This window comes from Microtus oregoni, unplaced genomic scaffold (assembly GCF_018167655.1).
Source record: "Microtus oregoni isolate MIOR12 unplaced genomic scaffold, Mior012 000019F_ref0000042, whole genome shotgun sequence".
Lineage (NCBI taxonomy): Eukaryota > Metazoa > Chordata > Mammalia > Rodentia > Cricetidae > Microtus > Microtus oregoni.
In genome coordinates this window covers 4,786,825-4,801,836 of record NW_024543078.1, presented here as the reverse complement: position 1 = coordinate 4,801,836, position 15,012 = coordinate 4,786,825, and the positions used below count along the sequence as shown (strand labels likewise).

Sequence of the window (15,012 nt, the reverse complement as noted above, 5' to 3'; positions counted from 1 at the left end):
TCACCCACCCCCAGCCCGCCCTACTCCTCACCCACCCCCAGCCCGCTCCACACCTACCCACCCCCAGCCCACTCCCACACTCCTCACCCACCCCCAGCCCGCCCCACTCCTCACCCACCCCCAGCCCGCCCCACTCCTCACCCACCCCCAGCCCGCTCCACACCTACCCACCCCCAGCCCGCCCCACTCCTCACCCACCCCCAGCCCGCCCCACTCCTCACCCACCCCCAGCCCACCCCCACACTTCTTACCCACCCCAGCCCACTCCCACACCTCTCACCCACCCCCAGCCCGCCCCACTCCTCACCCACCCCCAGCCCGCCCCACTCCTCACCCACCCCCAGCCCGCCCCACTCCTCACCCACCCCCAGCCCGCCCCACTCCTCACCCACCCCTAGCCCGCTCCCACTCCTCACCCACCCCCAGCCCGCTCCACTCCTCACCCACCCCCAGCCCGCCCCACTCCTCACCCACCCCCAGCCCCTTTCTCGGCTCTGGAAGCCTGCGGTGCCCGGCTGCTGACAGCAGATGGCGACCGTGCTCGCCTGCGCGCGCCGCCGCTAACCCAGCAAAGCTTCCCAAAGGAACAGCCGAGACCTCCGCACCCCTACTGAGGTCTGGGGCGACAACCGGGGTCACTCAACGCAAGACACCCTAAAGCGCTTGTGTGTCTCTAAGGAATATTCAACCAACCGTTTACTCCCCAGACGACAAGCCGGGAGCAGGAGTGGATGAAGCAGAGGCTCGGACTCTGGCCCACCGCTGCGGGGAGTGTGGGTGACAAACCCGCCTTGAGGGGCGACACGCCAGCCTCCTCGCTGTTTTCCTTCACCTCCGCCCTGCCCACCTGTCTGACCCCGCGCCTTGCTTCTCAAATTTCTGTCCTCCGGGAACCTAGCTACAGCAATTCCCTGAAGCTGATGCAGGAGGATCACAAAGTCCTCCTGCATTCTTATAAGAATAAATTTTAAAATAAAATGGGCTGGGAAGTGGTGGCGCACGCCTTTAACCCCAGCAGTCAGGAGGCAGAGGCAGACGGATCTCTGAGTTCAAGGCCAGCCTGGTCTACGGAGTGAGTTCTAGGACAGCCAAGGCTATACAGGGAAACCCTGTCTTGAAAACCGCAATAAATAAATAAAAATTGTAAGAAAATAAATACAATAAAATAATAAAATGATACAATGGCTTTTAAAATTAAGTAACTCAACAAATGAAATGAAAAAGGACAGACAAAACAATAAATAATATTTTTTAAATGATCATGGGGAGCGGGGTAGAATGTCCTGGAGAGATGAATCAGCACTTAGGAGCACTTCCCAGCACAAAGGCTTCAGCCTTGTCAAGCCCACAACTCCAGCTGCATGCCCTCTTCTGGCGACTGCAGACAACCGCACTCCCATACACACAGCCCTCCAAACACACACACAATTAAAACTCCTTACTTCAATATTAAAAAGTAAGGTTATAACATAAAGTAAATAAAATAACTAAGTGTGGGGCTGGAGAGATGGCTCAGTAGTTAATATCACTCACTGCTCTTCCAGAGGACCTGAGTTCAATTCCCAGCAACCACATGATGGTTCACAACCATCTGTAGTGAGATCTGGTGCCCTCTTCTGGCCTGCAGGCATACGTGGAGGCAGAATACTATGTAGGTAATAAATAAATCTTAAAATAATAATAATTAAACACAATGAATAGCATATACAACACCCTGGATCTCTAGGACTGGGGGAAAAAAACAAAATGGCTTTGTCATTAATGCTGGGTAATGGTGGTGCACGTCTTTAATCCAGCACACAGGAGACAGAGGCAGGCAGATCTCTGAGTCTGAAGCCAATCTGGTCTACAGAGCAAGTTCCAGGACAGCCAGGGCTACACACAGAGAACCCCGTCTTAGGAGAAAAATTTGTAATTATTTACTAATTTGTCTGTTTGTTTATTCATTTGGTTTTCTGAGACAAAGTTCATCTGTGTGTAACCCAGGGTGTCCTGGAGGCTTCAAACTCGGAGATCTGCTTGTCTCTGCCTCCTGTGTGCCGGAATTCATTATTTATTCCTATCGTTATTATTTATTGTTTGTTTGTTATTATTAGTAGTACTAGTATTGGTGTTTTGAGACACAATCGCACTCTGTAGCCAGGCTGGTCTCAAACTCGCAGAGATCTTCCGTGCTCCGCCTCCCAAGTGCGCCACCTCCCCCAACAAAGGAAATGTCGGCACCATGACTGAAGAGTTCTGCAGTAGCAGCTGTGGTGGTGACGCCATCTCACGTAGTCATAATAGGCATGAGCGCCGCAGGGGGGGGGGACCCCCTCCACCCCACACCCCCCACAGGCCGGCTTCAGCTCGCTGCCCAGCCCCGTGCTCAGGAGCAGATCTATGGTCCTGCCAGGGCCTTGCAGTGACAGTCAAGGCTAAAACAGATAAGGGCGGCTTGAGGATTGACCTAGCATGCGCAACAGCCCTGGTCAGGAGGAGAGCGGGCTCAGCAGTTCCCAGCACTGGCTGCTCTTTCAGAGGACCTGGGTTTGAGTCCCAGCACCTACATGGTGGCTCCAGTTACAGGGGATGAGACACCCTCTTCTGGATTCTGAGTACCAGGCACACACATAATGCACATGCATGCAAGCAAACATTTATACGCATCAATTAAAATGTTTTCTAAAGAATTATTTATTATGTTTTCTGACTGCATGTACACTTGAAGGCTAGAAGAGGGCACCAGATCTCATTACAGATGGTTGTGAGCCACCAAGTGGTTGCTGGGAATTGAACTCAGGACCTCTGGAAGAGTAGTCAGTGCTCTTAACCTCTGAGCCATCTCTCCAGCCCCTTGTTTTTGTTTTTTGAGACAGGGTTTCTCTGTAAATTAATTTTTTTAAAGATTTATTTATGTATTATGTGTACAGTGTTCTGTCTGCACGTATGGCTGCGGGCCAGACAAGGGCATTACAGTGGTTTCAGCCACCATGTGGTTGCTAGGAATTGAACCCAGGACCTCTGGACGCACAGTCAGTGATCTTAACCTCTGAGCCATCTCTCCAGCCCTGTAAATTAATTTTTTAATGAAGGGAAAGTTACTGTGACCTGGGCCTAATTGAGTTACAGTTACTCGTGTGTGTGTGTGTGTGTGTGTGTGTGTGTGTGTGTGTGTGGTGGGGTGAAGGGCATGCTTGCCTTCTGCTGTGTGGGGCACAGGGATTGAACTCCCACCATCAGGCTTGGCAGCAATCCCCTCACCCACTGAGCCCTGTCACATCCCAATCGTTCTGTTTACAGCTGCTCTTACTAGGGAGCACAGGCTGGCCCCAAACTCACCGTCATCTCCCTGTCTCCGTGTACACAGAGGTCGTGGTTTAATTTCACACCCTTCACCTGCGACTGGAGCAACATGGAGGTGGGGGAAGGGGCTCCAGAGTCCACTTCACCCCAGGGTCCCCTGTGGAGGGCCAGAATCTGGCACTGAGGTCCTGCCAGAGTCCAGTGGTTGGCCCCCCTTTCCACCCTTGAATTTGGAAGTCTAGGAATGTAGCTTTGTGCTCTCAGCTTTTTCTGTCTTTTTCTTGTGGTCCAGGTTAGCCTGGAACTTGCTATGAGTCTCAGGGTCCCAGGATGGCCTTGAACTCTCAACCTTCCTGCCTCTGCCTTCCAGTGCTGGTCCGAGTTCAGGAGATGCTGAGGATAGGATCTTGGGCGTATGTGTGCCAGCCGGGCTGTGCCCCCCCCCCCCTTTTTTTTTTCTTAACCTTGCGACTAAGTTGAGTCCTGATCCTCAGACTTCAATTTGCAGAGGAGGAAGGGCTAGCCTGGGCACACAGGCAGGTCAGTGTCACTTCGCAGGACACCCAAAGCCTCGTTTCTCACGGGAAATTTGGGGGGTTCTCAAGCTACGATTTCCCACTCCATCAGCACACCCCAGAATTTCAAAAGTGGGCCCTCTGATTTTTTTATTTATTTTTATTTTTTGGAGATTTTTGTTTGGTTGGTTGGTTTTTCGAGACAGGGTCTCTCTGTGTAACTCCAGCTGTTCTGGAACTCGCTCTGTAGACCAGGTTGATCTCAAACTCACAAGAGATCCATCTGCCTCTGCCTTCAGTGCAAGGATGAGAGGCGTGCGCCACCACTGCGCGGCTTTGAATTAATTCTTCTGCATCTTATTTTATGTAGACGGATGTCTTGTCTGCATGTATGTGCGCTCCTTGAGTTCAGAGCCTCTGGAACTGGAGTTACAGATCAGATCACTGTAGGGCCACCACCTGGGTGCTGAGATCGAACCAGGGTCCTGTGCGAGAGCAGCCGGTGCTCTCAACTGCTGAATTCTCTCTAGCTCACCCAGATTAAAAGGAAATTTATTCGTGTGTGCGTGTATGCGTGTGCGTGTGTGTGTCTTCCAACATGTGGGTCCAATGGATCGAACTCAGATCAAAGGTCTTGGATGTATCACTGCCACCTGCTGACCCCTCGCATCCCCCAAATATTCAGATTTAACCACTCTGAAATCCTCTCCCAGCTTCCAAACAGCACCGGGAATGCGGGGGTTAACCCGAGGCCTGGAACTCCGTGATTGACAGCCGGGCCACAGGCTGAACAATGAGCAGCTGGGATCGCGGGCCACGTGGGCTTACGGCCTCCTGATTGGCCAGCACCTGCTAAGGCGGCTCGTGCAGCCCCGAGCCCACGTGCACCAGTGGCCTGAGCCCTGACGCTTCTCTGTGTGGGTGCAGGTGGGAACGTGGCTTGGGGCGGGGCCGAGCGGGGCGGGGTCGGAGGGGTCAAATGGCCGGGGGCCCAGCAGGAGGGGCTTCCTCCTGGCCTGAACTTGGCTGACCTCTGTGGCTTCCTCTGGGGTCCTAGGGGCCTCCCCGTCCTCTGAGGTGGTGCGTGGGGGCAGCCCGCTTCCTGCAGGCAGTTTGCGCGGGTGAGGGAGTAGAGGGAGCTGGAGGGGCGTTGACCCGCACAAAACTGACTTCAGCGGGGAGTTTGCCCATGTTGAGTGATGGGAGAATGAATCAAATGTCGTTTCTCTTGTCTCCTAAGTTCTTTTTTAAAAAATGTTTTCCGTCTGTGCCTGAGTGTTTGTATATATATGTACCCCACGTGCATGCTTTATTAGTACGCCTGGTAAACTTACTCGTCCCTCAAAACCGTAGGCGACTCACCACATCCATGACTGCTCCCGGTACGCTTTCCTTGGTATCCGAAGGGATGAGCCCCCCCCCCCCCCATGCTTACCTGGGGGCGGTGGTTCTGGAACCGTAGCCCCTGCAGTAAAGACGGGGCTTTGGGGATGCAGAGAGCATGGGGATGAGGGAGGAAGCTTCCTCTGCAGCTGGGTCCTGACTACAGAGATGGTCGGTGGTCGGCTTTTCCGTCTAAACCCGAACCTGCCCCTCTGCAGGACTCGCCAGATTTGTTACTTCCACAATCTTCTAGATGACTTCCTACAGCCAGAACAATGGCACCGCTGGTGGAATTTTGGTGAGAGGTGGTGAGGGGCCGCGGGGTGGGGTTGCTTGGGGTTTTGGAGACCGAGTCTCACGGTGCCAGCCTGGCCTGGCACCAGCAGCAACTCTCGCAGACCTAGCTAGGAAAACAGCCCCGCACAGTGTCTGCACCTGTGACCCCGCTGCGCAGATGAAAATGAGCGGTGAAGCCCGGGCCTGCTTTCCCAATGTCAATCACCTGGACTTCACCTGGTCCAGAAAGCAGGGGTGGGCCTGCCTACTGGGGCCCAGGTCAGACTGGAGCCCCGCCTAGCATCCCCAGTGAGGGGCTGGGAGCGTGGTCAGAGTGGAGCCCCGCCTAGAATCCCCGCAGTGAGAGGCTGGGAGCGTGCGTGGTCAGGGTTCAGTCCTGCCTAGCATGCTGGTCCTATGTTTAGTTAACACTATTGTGTGATTAAAGTTGGTGTGCGCCTTTAATCCCAGCAGTCAGGAGGCAGAGGCAGGCGGATCTCTGAGTTGGAGGCCCGCCCAGTCAGGACTATATAGTGAGACCCTGTCTGGAAAAACACACAGAAAATAGGCTGATATTCCCTGCTCCCTCTCCTCCCTCCGCCCTTCTCTAACGGTCAAGGCAGTGTTAGGCACAGGTCCACCCTGAGTTGACGCCAGCATGTGGGTTGTGACCCCCTTGAGATCATATTGGATGTCTTGTGTATCAGCTATTTACATTGTGATCCCTAACAGTAGCAAGGGAAGAATTCTGTGGGTGGTGGTCGCCGCAGCATGAGCATCTGCCGTCTTAAAGGGTCCCTGAGAACCAGGGTCTAGATCTAGAAGGCTCTACCATTTCCCCTTTATGGCTGGTCCTGTACCCCGAGAGTTCAGGGCTTCAAGAAGCTGGACCTGACTGGCATCTCAGGGGCTGTCTGGGAGCTGGGAGTGCTGCAGACTTTATGGTTCTGGCCTTTGACCTTTCCAGCCTTCCAGCTTGTCCGAAAGGTACTCCTCCATCATCAAACAGATGCCAGAGGAACTGAACAGGTAAGGGTTTCCCTGGGGGGAGGGGGCGCATCCTCGAGGTGAGGGCGGCCAGAAGCGAAGGCTGATTTCTAGTGAAGTGTTCTTCGGGTTTGTTTTCAAGCTGGGGTGTTGATTTTGTAGCGGTGTGCAAAAGGATGTTGAGTTCCAGGGCTACCTGGGTCACCCAGCCACCAAATCCTGTCCCCAGATAAGCAGTGGCAGATGCGTGCTTTTAATGTGCACACTCCCTGCGCCAGATAGAAGGGTTTGGGTGGCACCCTCCTGTGGTCCTCCCGGGGTTCTGCCCTAGGGCAGGTCGGGGTCTGTTTCTAGAAGGATGCTCAACTGCTTTCCCCACCATCAGTGTTCTCTCTGAGATGATGATCCAGCTAGACAACATCTCCATCTTGGTAAGCTACCCCAGCGTCAGTTGAGAGGCAGTAGCTGTGCCGGGGGTGTGGGCAGCAGGGAGGAGGCCTGTGTGTGCACTCGAGAGAGGGGAGGTTGGCAGAGGAGCGGGCAGGGCCTGGGAGGCTGCAAGAGAGAGTTGGACTTGATTTCCCATTGAAAAGGATGTAGTTATATTTTATTTAAAAGCAGAGTTAAACACCTGGTGACTGGCCCAGACCAGCCGTCCCAGCCCAGGGAGGTGGAGGCAGGCGGGAGGATCAAGGCCAGGCTGGGCTCCATGGGCCTCTGTTGTCTCAAGAGTAAAGGAACGGGATCATAGAGGTGAAGGGGTTTTCTCAGGGACACAGACCCACTCCTCATCTGCTGTGTTTTCAGGTAAACAGAATCAATCAATCCTTCCAGGAGCATCACAAGCAGGTGAACTGGAGCTGGGGACCAGAGCAGGGGTGGCGGGGTGGAGGGTGGGGAGCTGGAGCCTGGTGATCAGTGTCCTGGGAGGGGAGGGGTGGAGAGAGGATTCCAGGGTCTTTGACTCCAGGGAGGTGAGAGCCACCCAGGGTTGCAGACAGGTAGGAGGGAGTTGATTCAGAGTGCTTATACCTACCTAGCTGTGGCTCATCTTCTGCCCGGGTCCCAGGTGCCCCGGAGTTCCTGGGTCAGGGTTGCACAGGGTTCCCATGCATGAGCTGGAGACAGGCCTTCGGAGAGGCTCCCAGCTCCTCCCCCCCCCCCCCCCCCCCGCCGCCCTAGCCAAGGCACGTGCGCCCTCATCCGCCTCCCCTCCTGCCACCTGGCCTCTTTCTCAAGGGCACTGGCAGGAAGGAAGCGCTGCCCAGGGCCAGATGTCACTGGTGGGCAGCCAGGGCCAGGACTGCAGCTCAATGGGGGTGGGGATAGGGCAGTGGCGGGGGTGGGCAGAAAGCCACCAGAACATGGTTGTTCATTCAAGGCTCTCAGCAGCCTCAGCAGTCACCATTCGCCAGGCCGGCAGAGGTGCCAGGGAGACAACAAGGACCGGAGACTAAAGGGGGATGGTGGATGGGCGCCAAAAGCTCCAGGCAGGGTCTACCGCTCAGGGTGCTTAGGAAGGTGCACTGGGAGGGGGGACGGTCCTCTGCAAAGGCCAGAGGCAGTGGTCCGTCCCGTCGTCTCCCCCACCCCACCCCCACCCCACCCCCGCGTGGGGGCAACGGGAGGAGGGGGAGGCAAGAGTGACAGGGTGTGCAGGGCTTATGGGGGCTGCAGGGAGTTCCGGGCCTTGACCCCGCCCATTGAGCCGTAGGAGCCCTGGAAGGCAGTCGTTGGTAGAGCAAGGGGACTGATCTAGCATCAGGTGCAAGAATGAAGGGCTAGTGGGGGGCTGGGCTGTAGTCATTGAGGGAATGATTGACAAGTACATAGGGCCAGTCACTGCCTGTATCTTGTGATATCCTGGGCAGCTCCCTGCAGCTCCTGGTTTCCCCAGTTCCCTTGCTTTTAACCGCCCCGCCCCCCAGCCTCACACCGGGAACACAAGCCCCCTCCCCCAGGAGCAGCAGGGGGGAGCGGCAGCTCTCCCTCCACGTACTCTGAGCACCAGGCACACTAAAGTGCCAGTAAATTGCACGTTAATGAGCCGGGGGCGGGCAGGGGGCGTGTTGGATCGGGAGGGCTCCCCTGGGTTTTGTGCAGCCCCTAGGCTGGCGCTGTCCTGGAATCCATCATCCCCTCCCAGGGAGGCAGCTCCCTGGGTCTGCAGCCTCCATCCAGGGGGCTCCCCCTCCTTGGGGGGGGGGAGTGGTCCACAAAAGCTCAAAGAGGAAGGAGCAAGACTGCTGAAAAATTAGCCCCTGGCTGCTGTTTGAGTCTCTGGACCTCAGTTTCCCCACGTGCAAAATAATACGAAGGCCTTTGATTTATGCTGGGGAAGGGCTCGGCGAGTTGGGGGGGGGGGCAGGGGGTGGGGGGGGGGTTGTACCTCAACAGCCGCATCCCAAGCCCTATTTGTGGTCTTAACTGCTCTTTTAGTTGAAGTTTGTTTGGAAGACAGGATCTCAAACTCAGTATGTAGCTAAGGATGATCCTGAACTCCTGATCCTCCTGCCTCAACCTTGGGAGATGGGCAGGTGGACACTACCATGCTTGGGTGTGTGTAAGGTGGTTTATCCCGCAGTGCAGAGCTTGCCTCTGTGTACAGAGAGGTTGCCAAGTGCCCAGCATTACCACACTCCTTCCCTACGTTAGTGCCCTGCAGTAAGGTTCAACCCTAACTTATTCTAGGTGGAAAACTTCTTCCAGCTGGTGGGGATCTTCAGCAAGTCCCCCCGCATCCTGGAGATGATCAAGGTGAGTATGTGCCCTGGAGCTGGAGGGGACAGACAATGTGGCCAAGTCCTGTTTCTCACGAGGTCACATGGGCTCTGTCCAGGCTGTTCAGACTTCGACTGAGAAAAAAGCCAAGCAGGGCCCAGAGACCACGGCCCCCCAGGACCCCGAGGAACTCAAGGCCACCCCGGAGCCTCAGCTGTTCACCAGACGACAGTGCCTCTCCAAGACTGAGGAGGAGCAGCAGGACCCACAGCCTGTGTGGGACAAGGAACCCACGTTCTGGAGCGATACCCTGACCCAGGAACTCTGGAAACTTTTCAGGGAAAACCCGGAGAACCAGCAGGCACAGGAGGGTGAGGGCCCCTCACTCACGGGCTGGGGGGAGTGCTTTGGGTGTCCAGGCAAACCTCATTGCTCTCCATCTCTCTTCCTCCTCACCGGTTGTCATGATGATAGAGGAGCTGCTGGGACTGGTGAGTACCCTTGGCTGGGAACCCCAACACACATCTGCCCTACAACGCCCCTCCCACTTCATCCCTGCACTCTGCTGGGTGCAGCCCTGGACCCCCAGGCATCTGCTGGGTTCCCCTGGGTCATGTGTCCCCTAGCTGACCCAGTTCTGTCTCCCAGGAAAACAAAGACTTCTGCCTGCCTGACTCAGAAGGAGAACCCAAGTCTGAGCCCAAGCCCAGAGGCAGCCTGAGTGACTTCTGTAGGAAGGCGGGGCCTGGGGTGTGGAGGGGCCTGGGGCGTGGAGGGACTGAGGTTGCTGGGTTCCCCCTAAATTCTGCTGTCTCATACAGCCCCAAGCCTGAGTGAGGCTTCCTTGGGTCTGCTTGGCATTTCCCAGAAAGACATCAGCCAGCTCCAATGTGAGACCCAGGTGAGCAGGGGACCCTGATGCAGACCTGGCAGGTGAGTCACAATCCAGCAGGGTCAGCTTCTTTCTTTGCACCACAGGAATCTTCTGGAAGTGCTGGTCCATTTCTGAAGCCCCTGTGAGTAGGGGGAGAGCAAGATTACTTTTACCCTGCCCCTCCATTCCCCATCCCTGCTCCTCTGTTCCCCCACCCCTGTCCTAACTGGTGGTGGAAGGGGAGGGGAGAGGGGCCAGCAAGAGAGCTCAGCAGGGAAAGGGGCTTGCTGCTAACAAGCCTGGAACTGAGTTTGATCCCTGGACCCAATGACTAAAAGTGAAAACTGACTCCCACAAGTTATCCTGACCACACACACACGCAAATTAATAAGTAAAACAATAATTTTTAAAGCGTTGGGGAATGAATCTCTCACTTAAAACTCAACACAGATTCTCCCAATCCTGTAGTCTGGAGAAAACTACTTGGAAAAGGGAATGTGATAATTAGGGCCATAAGAGGGTGCATGAAAGTTTAGTCTAATTGGGCAAAACACTTTAGATAGAGTGGGGAAGCAGATGTAGCTATGTCAAGAATTGAAAACTGTCTCCTTGCACTCAAGAGGGGCCAGCCTTGGCTAAGTAGGGAATTCAAGGCCAGCCTGGACTAAGCAAGAACCTGCCTTGAAAATCTCACACCCTGTACCACCCCCACCCACCCATTCCGTCCCCTCCCCGTCTCCCTTTCTCCTGTCCCCAGGTCCTGGGACTCTGAGAACTTAGAGCCCAGCTGGGAGAGACCAGGTGCATCACTCTGGCAATCGAAGAGGTCCACTGTCCCCCAGGCCCTGCAGAAGGTGCGAGTGTTGAGACACGGGGAACTCCTGTTGGCGATGGCCGTGAGCTGCTTCACAAGGCACGTCTTCACCTGTAGCCGGAGTGGCATCAAGGTGTGGAGTCTAACGAACCAGGTGGCAGAGGACCGATTTCCCGAGAGCCACTTGCAGTGTGGCATCCAGGTGTGCGGGGCAGGGAAGGTGCCTGGAGGCGGGGTCTGGAAGCCACCAGCGTGGATGGACCCTCACTCATGGGGCCCGTGCTCTGCAGACCAGCGGGGCGTACCTGCGCACCTGCCTGCTGTCCTCTAACAGTAGGACCCTGTTCGCCGGCGGACACAGCCTGCCATGCGTGAGCGTGTGGGACCTGGCAGCCCCGTTCCTGTACGAGAAGTGCCAGCTGCCTTGCAAGGGCCTGTCCTGCCAGGTGCTAGCCAGCACAGAGGAGAACATTACCTTCGCAGGCTTCACAGATGGCAGGGTCAGAATGTGGGACCTACGGAGTCAGGGAGTAGTCAGGTGCGGACCCAGGGACTACATACCCTGAGCCTCTTCCTGGCCTAACCCCCTTCCACCAGAGTGAGCCACGCCCCCAGCCCCCCACTGGGGATTCTAGGCGGGGCTCCACTCTGACCACGCCCCCAGCCCCTCACTGGGGATTCTAGGCAGGGCTCCACCCTGACCACGCCCAAATCCCTCACTGGGCGGATTCTAGGAGGGGCTCCATCCTGACCACGCCCCCTGTCATTCACTGGGGGGGGCTCTACCATGACCACGCCCCCAATCCCTCACTGGGGGATTCTGGGCGAGGCTCAGACCTTGACCACGCCTCCAGCCCCCTTACTAGGGAATTTTACCTTTTGTTTAGGATAACTTGCAGGTAGCCCAGGTTAGCCTCAAGCAGAGGATAGCCTTGAACTCCTGATCTTCCTGCCTCCACCTCCCAAGTGCTGTGTGTGCCTGGCTTATTCATTGTATTACTTGTGGATGGGGCCTAGCAGGGGCTTACAACAACCCACAGGATCCTTCTCCTTCCATCGAGTGGGTTCCTGAAAATGGACCTCAGGTCACCTTTCCCGCTGACCACTTGGGAGCCATCTGGCAACACTTTTACGTTTACTCATTTATCTGGTACAAGGTCTCTGTGTAGACCGAGCTAGCCTGGCCTCCCAAGTGCTGAGATGATGGGTGCCGTTGTCAAGCCCTGTGCAGTTCATGAGGTTAGACCATGTGAAGCTTGCAAGGCTGATACTGAGCTCACTCTGTAGCCCAGGATAGCTCTAACTTGCAATCCTCCTACCTTAGCCTCCTGAGTAGCTGGGATGACAGTTTTGTGTCACTGTGGCCGGCTTTGGTCTCCCCACTTCTTTCTAAGGCGGGTTCTCACTATATACCCAGGCTGGTCTAGAACTCATGACAGTCCTCCTGCCTCAGCCTCCTCAGTGCTGGAATTATAGATGGGGGCCAGCACACATATGTTGGTTTGGAACATTAGGTGCGGGACTTTGGGATGACATCACTGTCCCCTTCTTGCCAAAGGTAGAAGGCTGCCTTCATGACCTGTGGGATCTCAGGAACATGGACTCCAAAGCTAGGCTCACTCCCTTTGCTGTCTCTCTGGCTAGGGACCTTGAAGGCCCTGTCAATGCAGCCAAGAGCCTGGTGGTCAAAGATGACAATGTCTGGATAGGAGGTCTGGATGCCTGTCTACGATGCTGGGACCTGCGGATGGTCAAGGTGTCGCTGGAGTACACATTCCAATCCCAGGTGCACAGACCCCACTGGGGCTGGACGGGCATGGGCCCTGGAGGTAGAGGACAAGGTGGACTCAGCATGGGGAGCTGGGACATTCCAGATCAGCTCGTGATTCTGGCAAGACATATAGGGGTCAGCCAGGCAGTGGTGACACCCGCCTTTAGTCCCAGCACTCAGCACTCAGGAGGCAGAGGCAGGCGGATCTCTGCATTCGGGGCCAGCCTTGTCTACAGAGCCAGTTCCAAGACAGCCAGGGCTACGTAGAGAGAAACCCTGTCTCAAAAAAAAAAAAAAATTGTCCTAATGGACATGGTGGGACAAACTTTTATCCCAGTATTCAGGGCAAGAGGGTGAAAAGTATGAGTCTATCCTGGGCTACATAGGGAGACCTTATCTCAGGAAGGGGGGGTAGGTCAGGCTCAGTGGGTACAGTGCTTTCTTAGGGTGTTGGGTCCTATCTCCAGCATTGTGCCACATTATACCCAACACCCCAGCACTGGGGAGATGGAGCCTGGAAGATCAGAAGTTCAAGGTCATCCTCAGGTACATGGGGGGGGGGGGAGGCTAGTCTAGGCTACAGAGGGAGACCTTGTCTCAATAAAACCAAAAAGGGAGAGAAACAGATTCTTTGCTGTCCTATTTTAGCCCCTTTCCCATCTCAGATTAGCAAAGGGAAGGCCCAGGGACTGTGACAGGAAGCACCCGGGGTGGCAAGTTAGAGGGGCCCTTGCCACCTGCTGGGCTGGGGTCTGACCTCGGTGACTCTGACCTGTTCATCCCAGATCATGAGCCTGTCACACAGTCCACAGGAAAACTGGCTGCTGCTGGGCCTGGCCAATGGCCAGCACTGCCTGTATGACAGCAAGAGGAGGAGCGAGGTGCTCCCTGTGGGCACCAAGGACAAGACCATCTTAGGCCTCAAGTTCTCCCCAAACGGTAAGGAGTCCAAGGACAAGCGCACACCGCAGCACTGACTTTCCAAAAGCCTCCACTGTTTGCTCAGTGCCCGATCAGCCGATCAGCGCTTTGACACCCATCACACTGACAGGGTCTCTGTGTAGCCCTGGCTGCCCAGAAACTCACTCTGTAGACCAGGCTAGCCTGGAACTCACAGAGATCTGCCAGCCTCTGCCTTCCAAGTGCTGGGATTAGAGTCATTCTCCCCCAACACCTTCTATTGACATAAACCACCCTCAGGAATCAGTTCAGGGTCATCTCTGGCTACATGGGGAGTCTGAGACTAGCCCTGGCTATGAAAGACTCTTGTTAAAAACACCAAAAGCAAACACAACAAAAGGTGGAATAAGAAAACATTTTTTCTGCTCTTTTGTTCTTTTGAGGCTCATCATCTCAAACTTTTTTTTTGTTTTTTTTTTTTTTTGTTTTTTCGAGACAGGGTTTCTCTGTGGTTTTGGAGCCTGTCCTGGAACTAGCTCTTGTAGACCAGGCTGGTCTCGAACTCACAGAGATCCGCCTGCCTCTGCCTCCCGAGTGCTGGGATTAAAGGTGTGCGCCACCACCGCCCGGCCATCTCAAACTCTTGAATCCTCCTGCCTCAGCCTCCTGAGTTGAAAGAGTGAGTAGGTGGGGTCTTGTGTAACCAACCTCGCTGTCTCTCCACCTCCTCCCAGGCCAGTGGTGGGTGAGCGTGGGGATGGACGACCTGGTCACCATCCACAGCATGCCTTCAGGAAAGAAAGTCTTCCAGGTACTCCCGTGCAGGGTGGGACCCTGGGGAGAGGGGCTGGGCTCCGCTGGGTCCCATGGGCTCATTCAGCCTGCTGTCACACAGGTCCCTGAGGCTACCGCTGTCACATGTTGTGACGTGACAGCCAATAGCAAGCTGATTGTCACGGGTTCCGGGTACTGCGCCTCAGTGTACCAGATCAAGTACTGACGGCTTCGACTCCTGACTCTCCCAGCTGCACAGTGGTGGGTGAGAGTCCTAAGGATGCACCTGACCCTCATCACACATAGTAAAGCAATTGAGAAGGCAGAGTGGTCTGTTCTGTCCTCAGAAGAGACATCGTCCTCTTTTGGTTTTTCGAGAAAAGGTTTCTTTGTAGCTTTGGAGCCTGTCCTGGAACTCACTTTGTAACCCAAGCTGGCCTCGAACTCACAGATCTGTCTGCCTTTGCCTCTTGAGAGACCAGGAGGCTCTCTGAGTTTGAGGGCAGCCTGGTCTACAGAGCGAGTTCCAGGACAGCCAGGGCTATAGAGGGGCCAGATCCTGCTGGGAAGATCTCTTAGTGGGTAAAGTGCTTGCCAGGCAAGTCTGAGGACCTGAGTTCAAATCCCTAGATTTGCATGTATTTTTTTAAAAGAAAAAGTACAATGGCACACCTGTGATCCCAGCTGTAGGTGTGGAGACAGGAGGATCCTG

The 15,012-nt window shown here is 55.3% G+C and overlaps 1 protein-coding gene and 1 long non-coding RNA gene across 2 annotated transcripts; one reads left to right on the top strand and one right to left on the bottom strand.

Annotated features, from left to right (window-relative positions):
* Window positions 1–4,824: 4,824 nt before the first annotated feature.
* Window positions 4,825–14,687, top strand: Tle6 (TLE family member 6, subcortical maternal complex member). The gene is made up of 17 exons (XM_041669685.1): window positions 4,825–4,921; window positions 5,402–5,481; window positions 6,427–6,488; window positions 6,832–6,877; window positions 7,254–7,295; window positions 9,138–9,203; window positions 9,286–9,538; window positions 9,642–9,658; window positions 9,816–9,897; window positions 9,989–10,068; window positions 10,146–10,183; window positions 10,799–11,057; window positions 11,146–11,393; window positions 12,500–12,641; window positions 13,412–13,565; window positions 14,261–14,337; window positions 14,422–14,687. The coding sequence occupies exons 2-17, from the start codon at window positions 5,437–5,439 to the stop codon at window positions 14,524–14,526; spliced, it is 1,716 nt and encodes a 571-aa protein (XP_041525619.1). The 5' UTR covers window positions 4,825–4,921; window positions 5,402–5,436; the 3' UTR covers window positions 14,527–14,687.
* On the bottom strand, window positions 7,193–10,169 carry LOC121459710. The gene is made up of 3 exons (XR_005975973.1): window positions 10,094–10,169; window positions 7,483–7,529; window positions 7,193–7,369 (listed from the first exon to the last, which is right to left on the bottom strand). It is a non-coding gene; the product is annotated as an uncharacterized LOC121459710 (long non-coding RNA).
* Window positions 14,688–15,012: the final 325 nt, after the last annotated feature.

What these genes read in the sequence shown, in the direction of transcription:
- Tle6 (XM_041669685.1), top strand. Translation starts at nt 5,437, where the DNA reads ATGACTTCCTACAGCCAGAACAATGGCACCGCTGGTGGAATTTTG. An exon ending in AGGCAGCCTGAGTGACTTCT is followed by an intron (nt 9,898 to 9,988) that starts GTAGGAAGGCGG and finishes TGTCTCATACAG; the next exon opens with CCCCAAGCCTGAGTGAGGCT. An exon ending in CGGAGTCAGGGAGTAGTCAG is followed by an intron (nt 11,394 to 12,499) that starts GTGCGGACCCAG and finishes CTCTCTGGCTAG; the next exon opens with GGACCTTGAAGGCCCTGTCA.